At 41.0% G+C, this 16,993-nt stretch overlaps 2 protein-coding genes across 6 annotated transcripts; both read left to right on the forward strand.

Annotated features, from left to right (window-relative positions):
• Positions 1-2,259: 2,259 nt before the first annotated feature.
• On the forward strand, positions 2,260-8,941 carry LOC138130994 (probable multidrug resistance-associated protein lethal(2)03659). 5 transcript variants are annotated; one of them, XM_069047738.1, is made up of 12 exons: positions 2,260-2,970; positions 3,022-3,331; positions 3,377-4,659; positions 4,740-4,958; positions 5,009-5,242; positions 5,289-5,719; positions 5,764-5,920; positions 5,977-7,134; positions 7,185-7,518; positions 7,568-7,718; positions 7,767-7,997; positions 8,047-8,941. In XM_069047738.1, the coding sequence occupies exons 4-12, from the start codon at positions 4,882-4,884 to the stop codon at positions 8,922-8,924; spliced, it is 3,651 nt and encodes a 1,216-aa protein (XP_068903839.1). In that variant the 5' UTR covers positions 2,260-2,970; positions 3,022-3,331; positions 3,377-4,659; positions 4,740-4,881; the 3' UTR covers positions 8,925-8,941. The 5 variants fall into 5 exon arrangements, with proteins under 5 accessions (XP_068903839.1, XP_068903840.1, XP_068903842.1 ...); XM_069047739.1 differs by having other exon boundaries at positions 2,260-2,836; positions 2,886-2,970; positions 3,022-4,659; XM_069047741.1 differs by having other exon boundaries at positions 2,260-2,836; positions 2,903-2,970; positions 3,022-4,659.
• Positions 8,942-10,655: 1,714 nt separating this feature from the next.
• LOC138131455 (probable multidrug resistance-associated protein lethal(2)03659) lies at positions 10,656-15,226 on the forward strand. The gene is made up of 9 exons (XM_069048469.1): positions 10,656-10,797; positions 10,850-11,083; positions 11,419-11,849; positions 11,897-12,053; positions 12,101-13,282; positions 13,333-13,669; positions 13,720-13,870; positions 13,917-14,147; positions 14,200-15,226. The coding sequence occupies exons 1-9, from the start codon at positions 10,721-10,723 to the stop codon at positions 15,081-15,083; spliced, it is 3,684 nt and encodes a 1,227-aa protein (XP_068904570.1). The 5' UTR covers positions 10,656-10,720; the 3' UTR covers positions 15,084-15,226.
• The last annotated feature ends 1,767 nt before the right edge of the window (positions 15,227-16,993 follow it).

The following is a 16,993-nucleotide window of genomic DNA, read 5'->3' on the forward strand; positions in this document are numbered from 1 at the left end:
AGAGAGGAATCCAATGGTACAAAATGTATCGCTATGAGATTCTTAGTGAGGGACTTCTGGCCGATTAACGTTTTCATTAAGTGAAAAACTCGAAGAGGTGTGTCCGCGGTTTTTGCCGCAAATTTTTTCTCCACAATTCCAATCGAATTGGAGATAATTTAATGTAGCAGATGAGTTAAATTGAAAAATAGGGAAAGTGCCGCCTACACACGCCATTTTGTTTCCTGGAACTCAACAAAAAGGAGGAGTCATTTCCAACGCTTTATTACTCAACAACTGTAGATCCCAGCTCAACTATTTTATACAAAATGCATCAGGAGACCGAAGGGAATCTACAGGAGCCATAATCATTCCCGTATCTCCAATAATAAGCCAGATTTTGTGCAAAATGCAAGCTAAAAGTGATCTACATGATTTAACTCGGCGAAAGGATTCCATAGAAGCACTTTGAATAACGTTTTGTGCAAAAGTTGTTATTTATGTTATAAGGACGAAAAAGAAAATATTTCAGACAATTTGTTGGAAATTGCTGCACGAGGCAACGCCGAGTCCAGCAACATCAATGAGTCCGAAATGTTGTTTATGTTATTTTTCAGTCGTTTGCAATAAAAAATACTCGTAAAATCTTCATTCCTTTGTCAAAGTGACGTTTGATCCATATTAATTTTGAAAAAATGCGGGCTGTTAAAAACTTCCTTAACAACCCTGAGTGCTGCCAGGGTGTTACTGACAACTTAACTGTTGTCGATTGTTGAACGTTATTCATTGCTAAGCAACATAGCGGAAGAAAAATATTTTTCGGCCTAGGACCAAAAATAATGCTTTCTCCAAAAGATGGCGTTTCGTCCAGATATGCAAACCGAAAAATACTACTTTATGGTACAATCGACTAAAAACTGTGTTTTTAAATTTTTTCGCTATTTTGTTGAAAGTTAAAAAGGGCGAATATGGCGGGAATAGTAGAGAAGAGCAAAGTAGGAAGAAAGGAATTAGAGGCAGTGAGAGAGAAAAAGGGAGAGCAAGAAAGAGAGGACATGCCGAAATCGTCAGAAGTAAGGAAAGAAAGCAGAAAGAGAGACAGAGAAGAGAGTAGGACGTCGAAAGAAGGCAAGAACCCACTCAGAAATAGTTCCAGAACGAGAAGATCACCAAATAGAAGCGTAGAAGAAAATCAAAGCAAGGAAATGGATAAGGAAATGAAAACAACCATGATTAGAGAGATAAGAGGGGAGATCAAAACACTAAGAAAGGAATTAGCGGCAGTGAGAGAGGAGATGAGAGGATGAGAAGAAAAAGAGCAAGTGGAGAAGGCAGATTAGATGAAAAGGATGAAAATGATAGAGGAAAAGATGGAACAAAGAGAAAAGAAGGAGAGGAAGAATAATGTTATAATAACTGGAATAAGGGCAATAAGTGGAAATATAGAGATAGGGGTGAAAGTGAATGTAAAGGAAGCATTTAAAATAAATAAAGATAAGATGATGCTGGCAAAAATAGAAAGTTGGGAGCAGAACAAGAACATTATGCTAAATAAGAGTAAGTTAAAGGAAAAAAAAGATGAGAGGATGTACATATATAGATGACGATTTGACAAAAGAAGAAAGGGAAACACAAAAGAAGTTAAGAGAGTTGGCCAGAGAAGAGAAAGATAGAGGAAAAAGGGTGAAAATAGGATACAGGAAAATACAGATAAACGGGGAGTGGTTTAGATGGGATGAGAGAGGAGACGGAGAGGGACGGAAGGAGAAGAGAGAGAGAAGGTGTAGGAGGTGACGTAGAAGATCGAATACTTGCGGCGAAATGAGAGAGAGAGGGAGAGAAGGGAATGGGGAGAAATATGGAGCGAAGACGGCAGGGAGTTGGATGAAAGAGAAATGGAAGAGGAGAGAAAGAATAGAGAACGAGAGGCGTGGGGGAGAATAAAAAATTGTTATTTTTATGTTTATGTTTGTAATTAGGAATACGAAAGCCCGGAGGGCAAAATAAAGCATTTTGTTGTTAAAAAGGACGAAATACATTATTTTCGGCTCTAAAGAAGAACCTCGAAGAGAGGAATCGGACGATGCAACATTCGTCGTCATCAGATACTTAAAAGAAGGGAGCTATGGCCTTTGATTTTTTTTGCAGGTGGAAAAAAAAATTAAGGGGGAATCCGAACTGCATCGTGAATAAGGAAAGCTCCGCCTACAAACGCCATTTTGATTTTTGCCTCGAAGTCAACTTGAAGGGCCAGTTGTAGAAACAATGCGGTACAAGGCAACCGTGTAAACGTTGTAAGAATTGTTTATATCGATACAGTTATACAAGCGTCAAAACAGATTAAAATTTCCCGAGCAAATGACACACGTGTTCTCAAGATTACAATGGCTGGACTCGAATTAAATTTTCTCTCCGCACGGGTCAGTCTTCCGCCGGACACCGATTTACTTAATTATGAAATTACACAGATCAAATTAAGCGACATCCTTGGAATAAACAGTGTCGGCGCGCGAACAACTCGTTTCAGTGTAGAGCATCACTTAAGTTGTAAATCATTACTCAGTCATGGATCGGGGTCACTATCTGAAGAGAGAAACGCCTCCGACAGAAATCATCAACATCTTGTCGCTGTTGCGTTCTCGTAAGTACCGCATTTTTGTCAGACAAACACCGCCAAAGTGTTGCAGTTTCAAGATCAAACCTGTCGGTCCAAAGTTTTGGGAGACAAGTTGGAACAAGAGTGGGACAGGCAAGAAAACACGAGGGAAATTCGATCGTTGTGTCGCGTTGGGTCGCTTTCGAAAAAACTTTCTTCCTACTAGGACTGTTGGATGTTCGTCGTGAAGATCAGGATAACGTAAGACACTGAACCCGCGAGAAAGTACTAAAAAGAAAGAAATTTTCAGAAAACTGTTGCCCACAGTGCTGTCGAAGCTAATTTCGCACCGAGCAACGGGAACTGACCAAACAGGATGCGATTTACTACGCTAGGTCTCAAGGTCGTCAACATATCTTCCCTCAGTTTAATGCTTTGGTTTACAGAAAGTTTATCAAACTCGATCCCTAAGATTTGTCCGAAGTGACAATCGGGAAAGTCACCACGATCCTCAACAAGGACGTGGAGGGTTTCGAAGGACTTGAACATTGTCTGGATTGCGATTGAAGACAAAATCGAAGAAAAGTCCGCTAGGACACCTGTCTACCGTGAGACCAAAAGACCCAGGGAAGATCAGTTTGAGGGACTACTACAAATATGTCCAGTATGGTCGTGGAGTTGTTGTCTTCTGTGTGATAATGGGTCTCTTTGGTGCGGCTCAAACGGCAGTTACAGCGACAAGTAGATGGGCACTTGGTACGTGTCAAAATTTTTGACAGTGATTCTACTTGATGTTTGCAGACTCGCCTTAGACCAAAATCTCATGAACCACAAAGACAAGAACGAAACACGATTGCAGCATCTACGGTACTCTCTTTGATAAGATCTCTGGCATTCTACTTGTTTGTGCCTTACGAAGGAAAGATCTCGATTGATGGCGCCGACGTGCAAGAGGTGCTTCATTCCAGCGTTTTCAGAATAAAAATCTCTATCAGAATTACTAAAAAAAGTTTGTGTTCCTATTTAAAAAAAAATATATTTTGATAGTTTAGCCTTGAAGCGTTTAGGGGTATACGTGAATTTATTAGGTCCTTATGTAGCCTATTCACAACCATTTAATTTGGTGTAAAATAATTAAAATCCACCGATAAATAAGGGACTCGTCTCTTTTTAGGCACATCTTGTAACAGTTGACTATTAAAATTTTCACTTGGAGTTGGCTTTGAACGAGTTTTTATTTTTTCTGTTACTTTAGACATACGCAAGAACGAACGACAAATGTCAGTCAGTACAATTAAAACATAACCTATACATTTTGCGCGGCATCAACATAACATTTACGGCGCGAAATGTCAAACTTGTCGGTGTCTAAGGTGCAATGGAAAAGGGAAAATAAAGAATGATCCGTAGCCAACCCTAAGTGAAAATTTTAATAGTCACCCGTTATAAGGACATTTTTGTGCAGTTTTTTTTTTTTGGGGAGGGACTGCTTCCCTTGCTTCCCCTGACGAGCCGCCACTGGTTCTGATGCAATGTGTTGTGGACCAAGACTTGGTGAATTTTGTTCTGTTGAACTAAAAATGTCTCACTGATCTTCAGTAAAGTGATTTTCCGGTTTTTGGTGGTACTAAGCAACCTTTAAAGCTTTAGTGTTTTAAAGGCCCTTTTTCGCACGCATTTTAGTGTCGAAAACAGGGATTATGATTCAGGTAAAAAAAAAAATAATTTAAATAGGCTGTGGTGAGCCACCAATGAAATTCGATCTCGCTATTTGCCCTACTCTTCTCAATATAATGCACTAAAGCAATGTTGTTTCTCGTTTTCAGTTTCTGTCGTACTTTTCGATGTGTTGTTTGAAGGTTTGAAATGGACCAAGACATTTTTTTTATCGTGCAGTCAAATAAATAATTTCCTTGTTGTGTTTGTGTTTTTTTCCTCGTTTCCAGAACCTTCCCAAATTGTTTCCAATTTGGACAAACGAGTTGAATGGAGTTGATCAACTGAAAACACTGATACGTACAACTCAAACAACATATTTTTCCTGTCCAAGGTTAACAACGAAAACACGTGTGAATTTGAATTAAGTAGGTATCTAATTCCCAGCTCAGTTAATTGTTAAGAAATAATCTATTTGAGTACGTGTAGGTAAATAAACATCTTTCAGAGACGTCCGCCGCTGCGAATTATATCTTAAGTGAATAAAAAAATTAATTCCACCGAATTAGACAACTTCCTTGTGTGGATGAGTAACGTGTGAGCAACCAAAAACCGAGACACTTAAGTACAACTGGTTTAAAATTCGAGTGATGGACAGGGATAACAAGACGAAGAGAAAAACCAATCCGAGATCAACCACCAACATATTTTCCCGACTGTCATTTTTGTAAGTTGTTCTTGACACTACTGTCGTCACTAATTTGTCTGTTGTTGCAGCTACACTCTAAAACTCTTCGTCAAAGGTTATAGACAAGGTCTCGAATCTGGCGATGTGTACGAAGTGTTGCCTAGTTTCCGTTCCAAAGAGATGGGAGACCGCTTGGAGAAGCAGTGGCGGATCAAGGAGAACGACCGCACCAAACCGTCAATATGCCACGCTCTGTGGATCTGCTTCGGCAAAATTTACCTCTCCATAGGGGCGATTCTCTTCGCCATGAAAATCACAATGACGTAGGTTGCCAAAATTTTTGACCTCTTTCAACCATGGCGTTTCCAGGGTGTGGTCCCCCGAGGCCCAGTCGAAACTGATTTCGTACTTCAGCCCAAATCAAACGAAACTGACCAAAAACGACGCAATCTTCTACGCTTGTGTGGTGATAGGACTCAAAGTGGGCCACCTGATCGTCGCGTACAATTGCAGAATAGCTCTGGTGGAAGTGTTTCTTGGGATGAAATCTGCAGTTTCCGGGTTGCTCTACAGGAAGTCGCTCAAGCTGACTCCCGAATCTTTGTCCGAAGTGACTGCTGGGAAGATCTCCACCATCATAATCAAAGATCTAGACGCTTTAGAAATGATCGTCGCGTCGGCAAATGAATTGTGGATCTCTTTGTTTCAAACTGCCATGACTTGCTATTTGATCTATTGCAAAATAGGCCTGGCTTCTTTTGCTGGGATTCTCTTCTTTCTAGTCGTACTACCGGTACAAAGTAAGTGTGAAATAGCTTGGGAAAAGACAAATGACCCTTTTTAGTGTTCATTGGGGCAATGGCGTACAAGCTTCGACTGGAGTGCAGCGGAAGAACCGACGAGAGACTAGAACTGATCAAAGAAGTTCTTTCAGCGATCAAAGTCGTCAAGATGTACACTTGGGAAAAATTTTTCGAGAAGAAAATAGGAGATGCCAGAAAGTGAACTCTTCCAATAAGTACCCATTTAGGACAACTGTTTTAAATGCTTGTTTTAGGCACGAGTTGAGGAAGCTCCACAAGCTCTTCTACACCAAGGTCTGGATCGGGATAATCGGTACCGTCTCTTCTAAACTCGCCTTCTTCATTTTCTTGATGACTTACGTCTGGATGGGCAATAACGTGTCCGCCGAAGTGGTCTACTACATCTTGAGCTGCTTCAACAACCTCGAGGAGTCCCTCAGTAACATACCTTTCGGTTTTTCCAGTCTTTTCGAGGTGTTCGCGGTAGCTCACAGAGTAGAGAGTGTTTTGGTGGCTGAAGAACTCACCCCAAAACCACAGGAAGTTGAATGCAAAACTCCCAAAATCATTTTGAAGAGAGTTTCGGTCAAGGTTCTTGAAACCAAAGTGTTCGAAAATGTGTCTACGACCATCAGTCAAGGTCTCAACGTTGTTGTTGGACGTACAGGTTCTGGAAAAACAACACTTCTTAAGGTGATCATGCGAGACTGTCCCTTCAACGGCGAGATCAAAACCACCGGAACTATTTCTTACGCGTCTCAAGAACCTTGGCTCTTTCCGTCGACCATCAGAAACAACATCCTCTTTGGCGAAGAGTTTTGCGAAGAGCGCTACAAAGCAGTGCTCAAGATTTGTTCTTTGAACCGCGACTTGAAGCTATTCGACAATGGTGACACCACGATTGTAGCGGAACGGGGGATAAATCTGAGCAAAGGTCAACAAGCTAGGGTCAATCTGGCGCGGGCAGTGTACAAAAAGAGCGACATATATTTACTAGATGATTGTTTAGCGTCTCTGGATCCTCAAGTCAGCAATAGCGTCTTCCAAGAGTGTATTGTACAGTTCTTGAGAGGTAAGCTTTGTGTTTTCGTCACCAACAATCTGGACCACGCGCACAGAGCTGACAGAGTACTGGTTGTCAATCGTGGGTCGATTGAATTTACTCAAAAAATGAAACCACAACCGATGGACGAAAATACCATCAGCAGTGAACAATATGATGGGAAGATTGAAGAGATCGTAGAGACCAAGCAGCTTTACCATGAATACAAGAAGTGTGGGAAGGTTGATTTGAGGGACTACCATGGATATGTGGTTCATGGGGGTGGTGTCGCAATTTTTTCCGTAATTATAGCACTTTTTGTTGCAGCTCAAAGCGCTGTCAGTTATAGTGACAAGCTGCTAAGTCAATGGTGAGGAATAGCGCTGTCAATTGTTCTAAATCTTCGAGATTGTCTTGTAGGGTGACTTTGGAACACAATTTGTCTAGTTACACAGCAATGAACCAAAGCAGTACCGAGTACCAAACCCTTTACGACGAAAGAACCTCGAGCTTGAGGTTTTACGTCATAGTTGCCATCACCTCGATCGTGTTGTCTTTGATAAGATTGTTTGCATTTTTCGCTTTTGCGCGACTAGCTTCCATAAGCATGCACAAAGCCATGGTACGAAACGTACTGAACAGTACCATGCGCTTCTTCGACTCCCACTTAATCGGTAACATCTTGACCAGATTTTCCAAAGATTTCGTCACCGTGGATGAAACCATCCCGTTCGTAATGATCGATTGTCTATTGGTGAGGGTTCAGTAAAAAAAATTCAAAAAAATCAATAGTACTGTTGCAGATGATCTTTACCGCTTCTGGTGGCGTCATTCTGCTAACCACAGTCGACCTCGTGTTCTTCTTAGAACTCTTAGTGGTCTTCGTACTCGCCAACGTGTTCAAACATTTTTCCCAACCAGCCGGGCGAAATCTTGAGAGACTCCACGTCGCATGTAAGATCTTTTCTATATCTTTGGTACCTTTTTCACAAGCAATTGCAGCCAGGAGTCCCACGTTGGGCCACTTGAACTCCACTTTGGAAGGCCTTAGTACCATAAGAGCCAGCAGGGCAGAAAACATCGTCAGTCGAGAGTTTGACAACCATCTGGATCTCTTCGCTTCTGCTCTCTACATGGTCTGTGCCAACTTTATTGCCATCTCGTTCGGCTTGGAGTTGCTCGGTACCATTTTCATCAGTGTGGTTTTTGTGCAGTTTTTGGTAACTGGTCTAGGTAGATCTCTTCCAGAGCAATTTCTCTCAATTGATAACACAATTTTAAGATACCAGCGTCGGAGATGTAGGTCTTGCGATTACGCAGTCGCTGGTCATAGTCAACATTATCACCAGTGGGATAACAAGCGTGGCAGACTGTGAGAATCTGATGGTGTCCGTGGAAAGGATCTTGGAGTTTACGCGTTTGGAAGAAGAAGACAACAGAGGAAGAATCTTGATAGGTTGGCCCAAAGACGGTTCAGTCAATTTCGACCACGTCTCCATGACCTACACCAGCAGACTCATGCTAAATGACATCAACTTCAAGATCCAGCCGCGAGAAAGACTCGCAATCGTTGGTAGAACTGGAGCTGGGAAGTCATCGATCATCTCGAGCTTGATGCGCTTGTACCCGACCCAAGGAACAATCACTCTCGATGGTGTCAACACCCAAGAAGTGTCTTTAAATTGGCTTCGTTCCAACATCTCGGTCATCCCGCAAGACCCCTACGTCTTCTCTGGGACAATCCGAGAGAATCTGGACCCTCTGGGGCGGTTCAAAGACGACCAAATCTGGAAGGTCCTCTGCGACTTGAGACTCAACACCGTGATTGAAGATCTCGGGGTGAGAGTCGACAAAGGAGCGACTCTCAGTGCCGGTCAGAAGCAGTTGCTGTGTCTGGCTCGTGTGATTCTCCGCAAGAACAAAATTGTCGTTCTGGATGAGGCCACAGCAAACGTTGACGACGAAACCGACGCTTTGATACAAGAAGCCGTCCAAAATAATTTCGCTCAGTCTACTGTCATAATCATCACTCATAGATTGTTGTCGGTTAAGAGTTGCCACAAAGTTGTCGTCTTGGACGAGGGGAAGATCAAGGAGTTCGGAGAGCCGATGCAGCTGTTGCAAAATAAAAATGGATTCTTTCAGAGTGTTAATAAATAAATGAATATTTTGTTGTAGTGAGATTTTCAATGTTCCGCCTCTGACTGATTTAATGACAATAATAATAAAATTCCTTGCGTCACAGTCGTCATTACAGTTATTTAATATATTAGAGATATGTTTATTACCACACCGGATGCCCAACAAAACACTTGTTTTTCATCAGTTTTTTTCTATCGTGGGATATCAGAGATTTTAACAGTTTTTGTACAAAGAAAAGTACTGTTGAAGTAGGACGTTCTAAAAAATTTCAAAAATGACCCCAAAATTTTGTAAACAAGTTAGAAGTTTCACAGAAAGATTTTTGTGACCATTGGAATGGTAAAAGAGCGAGATAGTTTTTCCTGAAAAATTTTGTAAATGAGTCATTGTCTTGGGTGTCATCTTATCAATTTCTTGCGCTTCAAAACATCGCACGAGAATCGTAAATATTTAAATTTAGACGACTAAATAAACACAAATAAGTATGGTTTTTATGGGAAAGTACCACAGTCAATGATAATTAAATAAATCAACTATTTAAGACAGTCACGTTTAATGCGGCTTATACAAAACACAATGTATATTCCAGGAACACTACAATAAAATTACGAAATCAAAAATGTTATTTTATACTTGCTGCAATTTTTTTTGTCGCGATTATGCAATATTTCAATTTAGGTAGCTGCGATTTACCGACGGATGTTGTAAATTTCAACCGAAAAGTATAATACAGTAGGTATTTTACAGCTCTCCAACAAATCAGACACTCGGCTTCTCCTCGTGCCTGAAACCTAGTTTTCGTGCTGTAAAATGCCCCTACCGTACTCTAATGTAAATAATTATTTCAAAACTCTACCCAATCTTCTACTGTAAAATAATTTCTGGTTTCTTAACATTTCTTAAATAAGAGGAAAAAATAGTACATATACAGGGTGTCGCAAAATTAACGTATTTCAAGTCGAGGGTCTTGTAGCGAAAAATCTCAGGAACCTCGAAAAAATAAAATAAAAAATATCGGGGGGGGGGTCTTTACAAAGATATATGGGTCTGAAGGTTCAAACTTTTCATCATGTTTTCTTCAAATAAAAAATATAAATGGTTGACATTCATTTTCAAATATGGTGAGGATGATTATGTAAAATATTAAAATATAAATGAAAAGACATTTCTTGAAAAAACAGCTTTATCTCAAAAAAATAAAAGTTTTATTTTTCCAATTTTTGTTCAAAAGGGAAGTACAACATAGCTAGATTATTAATCAGGTACTTTTGAACAGATATTGGCAACTTTGATATTTTTTTCAAAGTGACAGCAATTTTTTTTTTTGAACATTTTTACTTGCTCAAAAGGATGTCCCTTACTAAGCCCCGAACTCGGAATAAGATAATTTTAAGACACCCTGTATACTATTTTTCCATGTGTATTCAGAGTTGTGTATTTTGTAACGTATGAATACGCCACAAACGCCATTCTGGAGTAATAAAAATATTGTATAGAATTCAGATATGGGCGTCTTGCTGGTTGCAACTAAAAACGATATAAACCATTTTCCGAAAATTTACAAAAAAACCGAGGGTGACTCATTAATGAATTTTTAAAAAATGCAAATTTTTATACTAGGGTCTTGGTGATGCCTTGTCGGAAACTTGATACAAATGAAATTATTTATTACCAGTAAAATGACACAAATTCGACCCTTTCAGCCTGCTTTTAGTTCCGCCTATGCTAACTTAGTAAACATATAAATTAGCGCCGCATCCGCTGCGAGATAGATCAAGAATTGTGTCCAACGTGTCAGCGGTTTTGATTAAGCGATGGATCAGGGATTCAAAGCCGACAAAAAACCACATCCCAGAGAAACAGCCAACATCTTATCCTTGATAACATTCTTGTAAGTGAACCCGCCCCAATCCCCCGAAACAACCAGAAACATTTTTTTGCAGCTACTCGTTCGATCTCTTCAAAAAAGGCTTCAAAAAGGACCTCGACGAAGACGACCTCTACGAAGTTTTGACAAGCTGTCGATCGAAGACCCTGGGGGACCTGCTCGAGACCCAATGGGAGGTCGACAAGAAGAAGAACAAACGACCGTCGCTGGTCCGAGTCCTGTGGGCCTGCTTCGGGAAGACCTATATGATGTATGGTGTGATGCAGCTCATAATGAGGACCGTTCTCGTGTACGTTGCACATTTATTGCATTCCCAGATAACCCTTAAAATAATCAATTCTTTTTGTTGAAAACTAATCTCTAATTGAAGAGCTGGAGGCGTTCCCAGATTTCAAGGTAGCGGCGTGATGGTCTGCACGATGGTACAATTACGTTCGCTTGTCGCGTGGCTATCATTACGTACGTTACGTAACGTAATTACTATGTTTATGAAGTGCGGTAATCAAATATCGCGCTCCTGGAATCGGCAGTTCAATTTTTCAAAATGCAAACCCTCAAAAAGACAGGAAAAAAAATTGGAAGGTTTTCAAAATTGTCAAAGATCAGATGATTTTTTTGTTTCAGTATGACAGTTCCTCAAGCTTTGGGCAAGCTCGTCTCTTACTTCAGCCCCGGCCAGACAGACCTCACCAAAGAAGACGCCATCTACTACGCAGCAACAGTCATAGGCCTCAACATCGTCAATTTCGTCTACACCCAAAACTACCTCATCTCTTTGACAGAGTTCGGAATACGAATCCGAACTGCAATTTGCTCGTTCGTCTATCGCAAAGCGCTCAAAATGACCGAAACGTCGCTCTCTGACATCACCATGGGCAAGATCATCACTCTCATCACCAAAGATATCATGGCAATCGAAATGATCGTCCTCTTCGGCAACGACATCTGGATCGGCTTGATCCAAACCGCGATAATCTGCTACTTGATCTACGGAAAAATCGGAGTTGCGGCCTTTGCCGGCGTCGGATTCTTCCTGGTAGTGTTACCACTGCAAGGTGCGTAAATAGTACTCTAGTTCCTCATTGTGGTGTCGACATTTCAGTGGTTATTGGGAAAATGGCGACAACGTTTCGTCTGAAGACGAGCAAAAAGACGGACGAGAGGATCCAGTTGACCCAAGAGATTTTGTCGACGATCAAAACAATCAAGATGTACGCTTGGGAGAGTTTCTTCAACAAAAAAATTACGTCGTCGAGAAAGTAAACGGTTCGTAGACTGACAACAAGCAATGACCATGTGATTTTAGGAAAGAAGTCAACTCTATATTTAAACTGGTGTATATGAAGGTGATCATTATTGTCATCGGTGGTCTTTCGGCGAAGATAGCTTTTTATCTTCTTATCATGACGTATGTGTGGTTGGGCAATTATGTCACAGCTGAGGTGGTCTACTTCATAAAGAGCTGCTTCCACAAATTGAGACATCTGTTGAGCATCATGCTTCCATTGGGAATAGCATTTGGGGCAGAATTCAACGCCACGCTGATCAGACTTGACAGTATTTTGAACGCCGAAGAGGTACCAACACCTCGCAACCACATAGAAATCACGACCAAAGACCCTGCCATCGTACTAAACAAAATCACCACCAAAATCAGAGGAGTTGAAATTATCAAAGATGTCACCATGGAGGTTGAGAAGGGGTTGAATGTAGTGGTTGGTAACGTGGGTTCCGGCAAAACAACATTTCTAAAGACGATTCTAGAAGACTGCAAGATCGACGGCAATTTGACAATTTATGGGAAAATATCATACGCTTCACAAGAACCATGGTTGTTTCCTTCGACGATCAAACACAACATATTGTTTGGGGAAAAACTGAACCAAGAGCGGTACAAGAAGGTTTTGGAGATTTGCGCCTTGAACCAGGACTTTAAGGCGTTCAGTGATGGTGACAACACCCTAGTGGGTGACAATGGTGTGAATCTGAGCAAAGGACAACAAGCTCGAGTCAATCTGGCCAGAGCTGTGTACAAAAACGCTGAGATTTATCTCTTGGATGATTGCTTGGCAGCTCTGGATGGTCACGTCAGCGACTACATCTTCAAAGAGTGCATTTTGAATTTTTTGAAAGGTAAACTTTGCGTCTTCGTCACCAACAACCAAGACCACGTACCTTCGGCTGATAGAATTATAGAAGTCCACAATGGAGTTGTCAAATATGGCGCCAGTAGAGAAAAAGTCGAGTTCGAATTGCTGAAGAATAGGGAAGTGGCGTGCAAGGACCGTGGTGTTATTGAAAAAGCTGAGACCGAACCAGAGGCAACAAATATCTACAAAGAAGTGAAAAAAACTGGGAAGGTGGATGCGGCCACGTACAAAAAGTATATAGGTTTTGGGGGCGGCTACTTGGCCTTTTCGTTCATCATGGTGATGTTCGTGGTTGTCCAGTCGGTAGTGAGTTATAGTGATAAGTTGGTGAGCACCTGGTGAATTGACAAAACCAGTGAAAACCGCAACTTGACGAGTTCCATTTCAGGGTGACGCTAGAACAGAACTTGTCCACCTACAAAATCCAAAACCTGACAGACGTCTCTGAATTCGACGCTGCCGAAAGCAAAAGAACCAGTCTCTTGAACCTGTACACCATCATCATAGTAACATCGACGGGGCTCGCTTTGGTCAAAGCCCTCACTTTCTTCTGCTTCAACCGGCAAGCGTCGATCAACATCCACAAAGTGATGATCGCGAAGATCCTCAATGCCAGGATGACGTTCTTCGACTCTCACTTCATAGGAAACGTACTTAATCGCTTCTCCAAGGACTTGTGCACCATCGACGAGCACCTTCCTTTCGTGATGAACGAATGCTTTGAGGTAAGCGATTGCCACGAGTGCAACTCTTCTCTTCTCACCGAGTCTTCCAGCTCATGTTCGTCATGTTCGGAATCATCTTCTTGGTGGCGAGTGTCAACGCCATGTTTCTAATCCCCGCTGGGATCTTCTTCGCCATCGCATACGCATCCAGATTCATCTACCTCAGGACGGGGCGAAGCTTGCAAAGGATGGAGGCGTCGAGTAGGTCAAAATGTTTGCCAGGCTTGATCCCACATTCTAATTCCAGCTCGGAGTCCTCTCCTCGGTCACCTAAACGCCAGTCTGGAGGGTCTCGCCACGATCCGAGCCTTCAAAGCGCAAAGCATCATCAGGGACGAGTTTGACAGACACCAAGACCTCTACACTTCCGTCAACTACACCCTCCACAACAGCATGAGAGCGCTCGCGTTTGTTTTGGACTTGATGTGCTCTCTTTTCATTGGCATTGTGATAGTGCGCTTTCTAGTGGGACCTCAAGGTGGTGAGATTTGCTTGGTCCAGAGTAGATCGTTTTGACTCTTGATTTGCAGACACTAGCGTCGGTGATGTTGGACTTGCCATAACTCAAGCTTTCCATTTGACAGGTCTTTTGCAATACGGAATCAGACGATGGGCCGACTTTGAGAACCAGATGACTTCAGTAGAAAGAGTTTTGCAGTACACTGAGATCGACCAAGAGGAGAAGAATGGGGAAGTTGTGGAGAGTTGGCCAAAATCTGGAAAAATCTGCTACAAGAATGTTTCCATGAAATACAGCGACAGAACAGTTCTAAAAGGGATCACTTTCACAATCGAGCCTAGACAAAAAGTGGGAATTGTGGGAAGAACCGGAGCTGGAAAATCCTCAATAGTGTCGACACTTTTCAGACTGTACGACATCGAAGGAATCGTCGAGATTGATGGCGTCAGGATCCAAGACCTCTCCCTCAACTTCCTACGTTCCAACATCGCCATCATCCCCCAGGACCCGGTCCTAGTTTCTGGAACCATACGCGACAACATCGACCCTCTGGGACAATGCGAAGACGAACAGATTTGGAAGATCATAAAGATTGTCAACCTGCAAGATTGCGTGAAGAATCTGAGCGACAAAGTCGACAGCAGTGCCAATCTAAGCGCGGGACAGAAGCAACTCATCTGTCTGGCTAGAGCCATAGCGCGCCAAAATAAGATCGTGGTTTTGGATGAGGCCACTGCCAATTTGGACAACGAAACGGACTCTTTGATTCGCCAAGTTATCGAAGACAATTTCGCCGCGTGCACTGTGATAATCATAGCTCATCGTCTAGTTTCTGTTTTGGCTTCTGACAAAGTGATGGTGGTGGACGACGGGAGGATCGTCGAACAGGACAAGCCGGATAAGTTGCTCGAGAATAAAAATAGTTTGTTCGCGGAGATGATCAAGCAGAGCTAACTGAAAGAGAAAAGAACGAGGAGTTCTGTTAATTTATTGTTTTATTGCAGTTTCGTCCATTAAATGTAATGAATTTGGTTGTTGACAATCTTTGGAAAGAGATCTCTGTATATTATTTTATTAAAAAAGAAAAAACAAAGACAGTTTGAGTTGTTCATCAAAAAACCCCAAAACAACCCCTACTATACTCTATTCCGTCCGCTCTATTCTTTATCTTGGTGAGGGTCTTAGGGAAAGTTGAATTTAGGGATTTTTGAAAGTTTCCATGGAAAAATGCGTTGGTAGTTGTTAAAAAATATTCAAATATTACAATAATGTACTTACAGAGACGCCGCAAAGTCTTTCTATAGTCCATTTTTTTTTATTATAGTCCGATGAGCTTAGTCCGAATCAAGAAGTCAACATGACCTGCGCACCTGCGTCTGCTTTTGACATTTGACAGCAGTGCATGGTGCTACCAATATTTGAAAATTTCTGTTGGCATCTTGAGACAAATATCATTACAAATTTAAATTTTCGAGATTTTGAGTTGTGTTCTTTTGTGCTTTCATGATTTTTCTGCAAATTCATTCCTCCGTTTTCATTTTGTTTTTCAAAAACAGTTCTTTTCAGAACTCTTTTGATAACTAAGTATTTATCAAGTAAGAGGTAAAATACAATCATTAAAAGTTGTTGAAAACAACGCTAAACAACCAGGTTTGGACTGTCTTTCTTTCTTCCTCGATTTTGTTTCGACAATGACACGTAAGGTCAATGCCCTTACACGCTAATGAGAAATTTGTTAACGTATTTTACATGGAAACGAGATAATAATGGTCCACTTCTACCAGTGGCTGCTGTTCAAAAAAGAGTTGCGTATCTTTTCCTTGGTATCATATGGCGGAAATGATCACAAAGATAGTTAAAACCTAACCTAAAAATTTGACGTCGCTAATGGAATAATAAACGTACAACCCGCATCTTGCTCTAATCGCACATGCCAAAGCGAGATGCATAGTGAGACGGACTTAATGAAATACGTACAAGAATCTAATAGCTTGTTTTACATTATGTTGAAAAGAGATAGCAATATAACTTGCTCTTCTTATTAATTGATCCATCGGACTATAATTAAAAAATTGACTATATTTATTATTTTCCCGGTTAAATTACTTAAATTGCTCATTATTCACACGCATCGAGATTCGAGACATAACCTCAAACGTGTCATCTTTACATCGCATCGTTTTCTAAAATTTTCATAACTTACTTGGGAATTTTAAAATGATCTAGACCGGCCACACACTTTCCGGTCAAATTAGGTCCGGTTTATGGTTTAAGAATCTGGTTAATTTTTCAAAGCCAAACTTTTTTGCAACATTCACGGACGCCGATAATTTTCAGAGCGGGAAGGGTTAAATTTACGAATCGGTGTCTACGGCTTATAATAATACACTTACAATACACATTTTGCGACATAAGATTGCGAGATTTGGACATGAATGCTTGACGAAGATTCGGAATCTGATAATCTGAATGACAGCGATGACAGTTAATAGTTGATTTACACCACACAAAAATTTGGCGGAAAAAGTAAAAGTTACAAAGCTACCCATGGCTTGCTTGATCGCATCGAACACTAACCAAGATAAAGAATAGAGTACATTTAATCAATTAATTAATTACTATTTTACAACCAATCATTTTGTTTGCCGTAAACATCCGCTTTATGTATTCAAGGGTTTATCTAAAGATTTGTCAGGTGTTTGGTGTTAACAGAGTGTACACAATGTACAGCTGACTTCAAACATTTACACAACAGTAGGTTTGGTTAAGCTTTTTATTGTTTGTGATTACAAAATGTAAACATTTTAATGCAAGTCAAATTCTAAGAAACTGTGAAGGGAGCTTTGCTGTTTTTTATTTTGAAA

The sequence above is a fragment of the Tenebrio molitor genome, chromosome 5, assembly GCF_963966145.1.
Source record: "Tenebrio molitor chromosome 5, icTenMoli1.1, whole genome shotgun sequence".
Classification (NCBI taxonomy): Eukaryota; Metazoa; Arthropoda; class Insecta; order Coleoptera; family Tenebrionidae; genus Tenebrio; species Tenebrio molitor.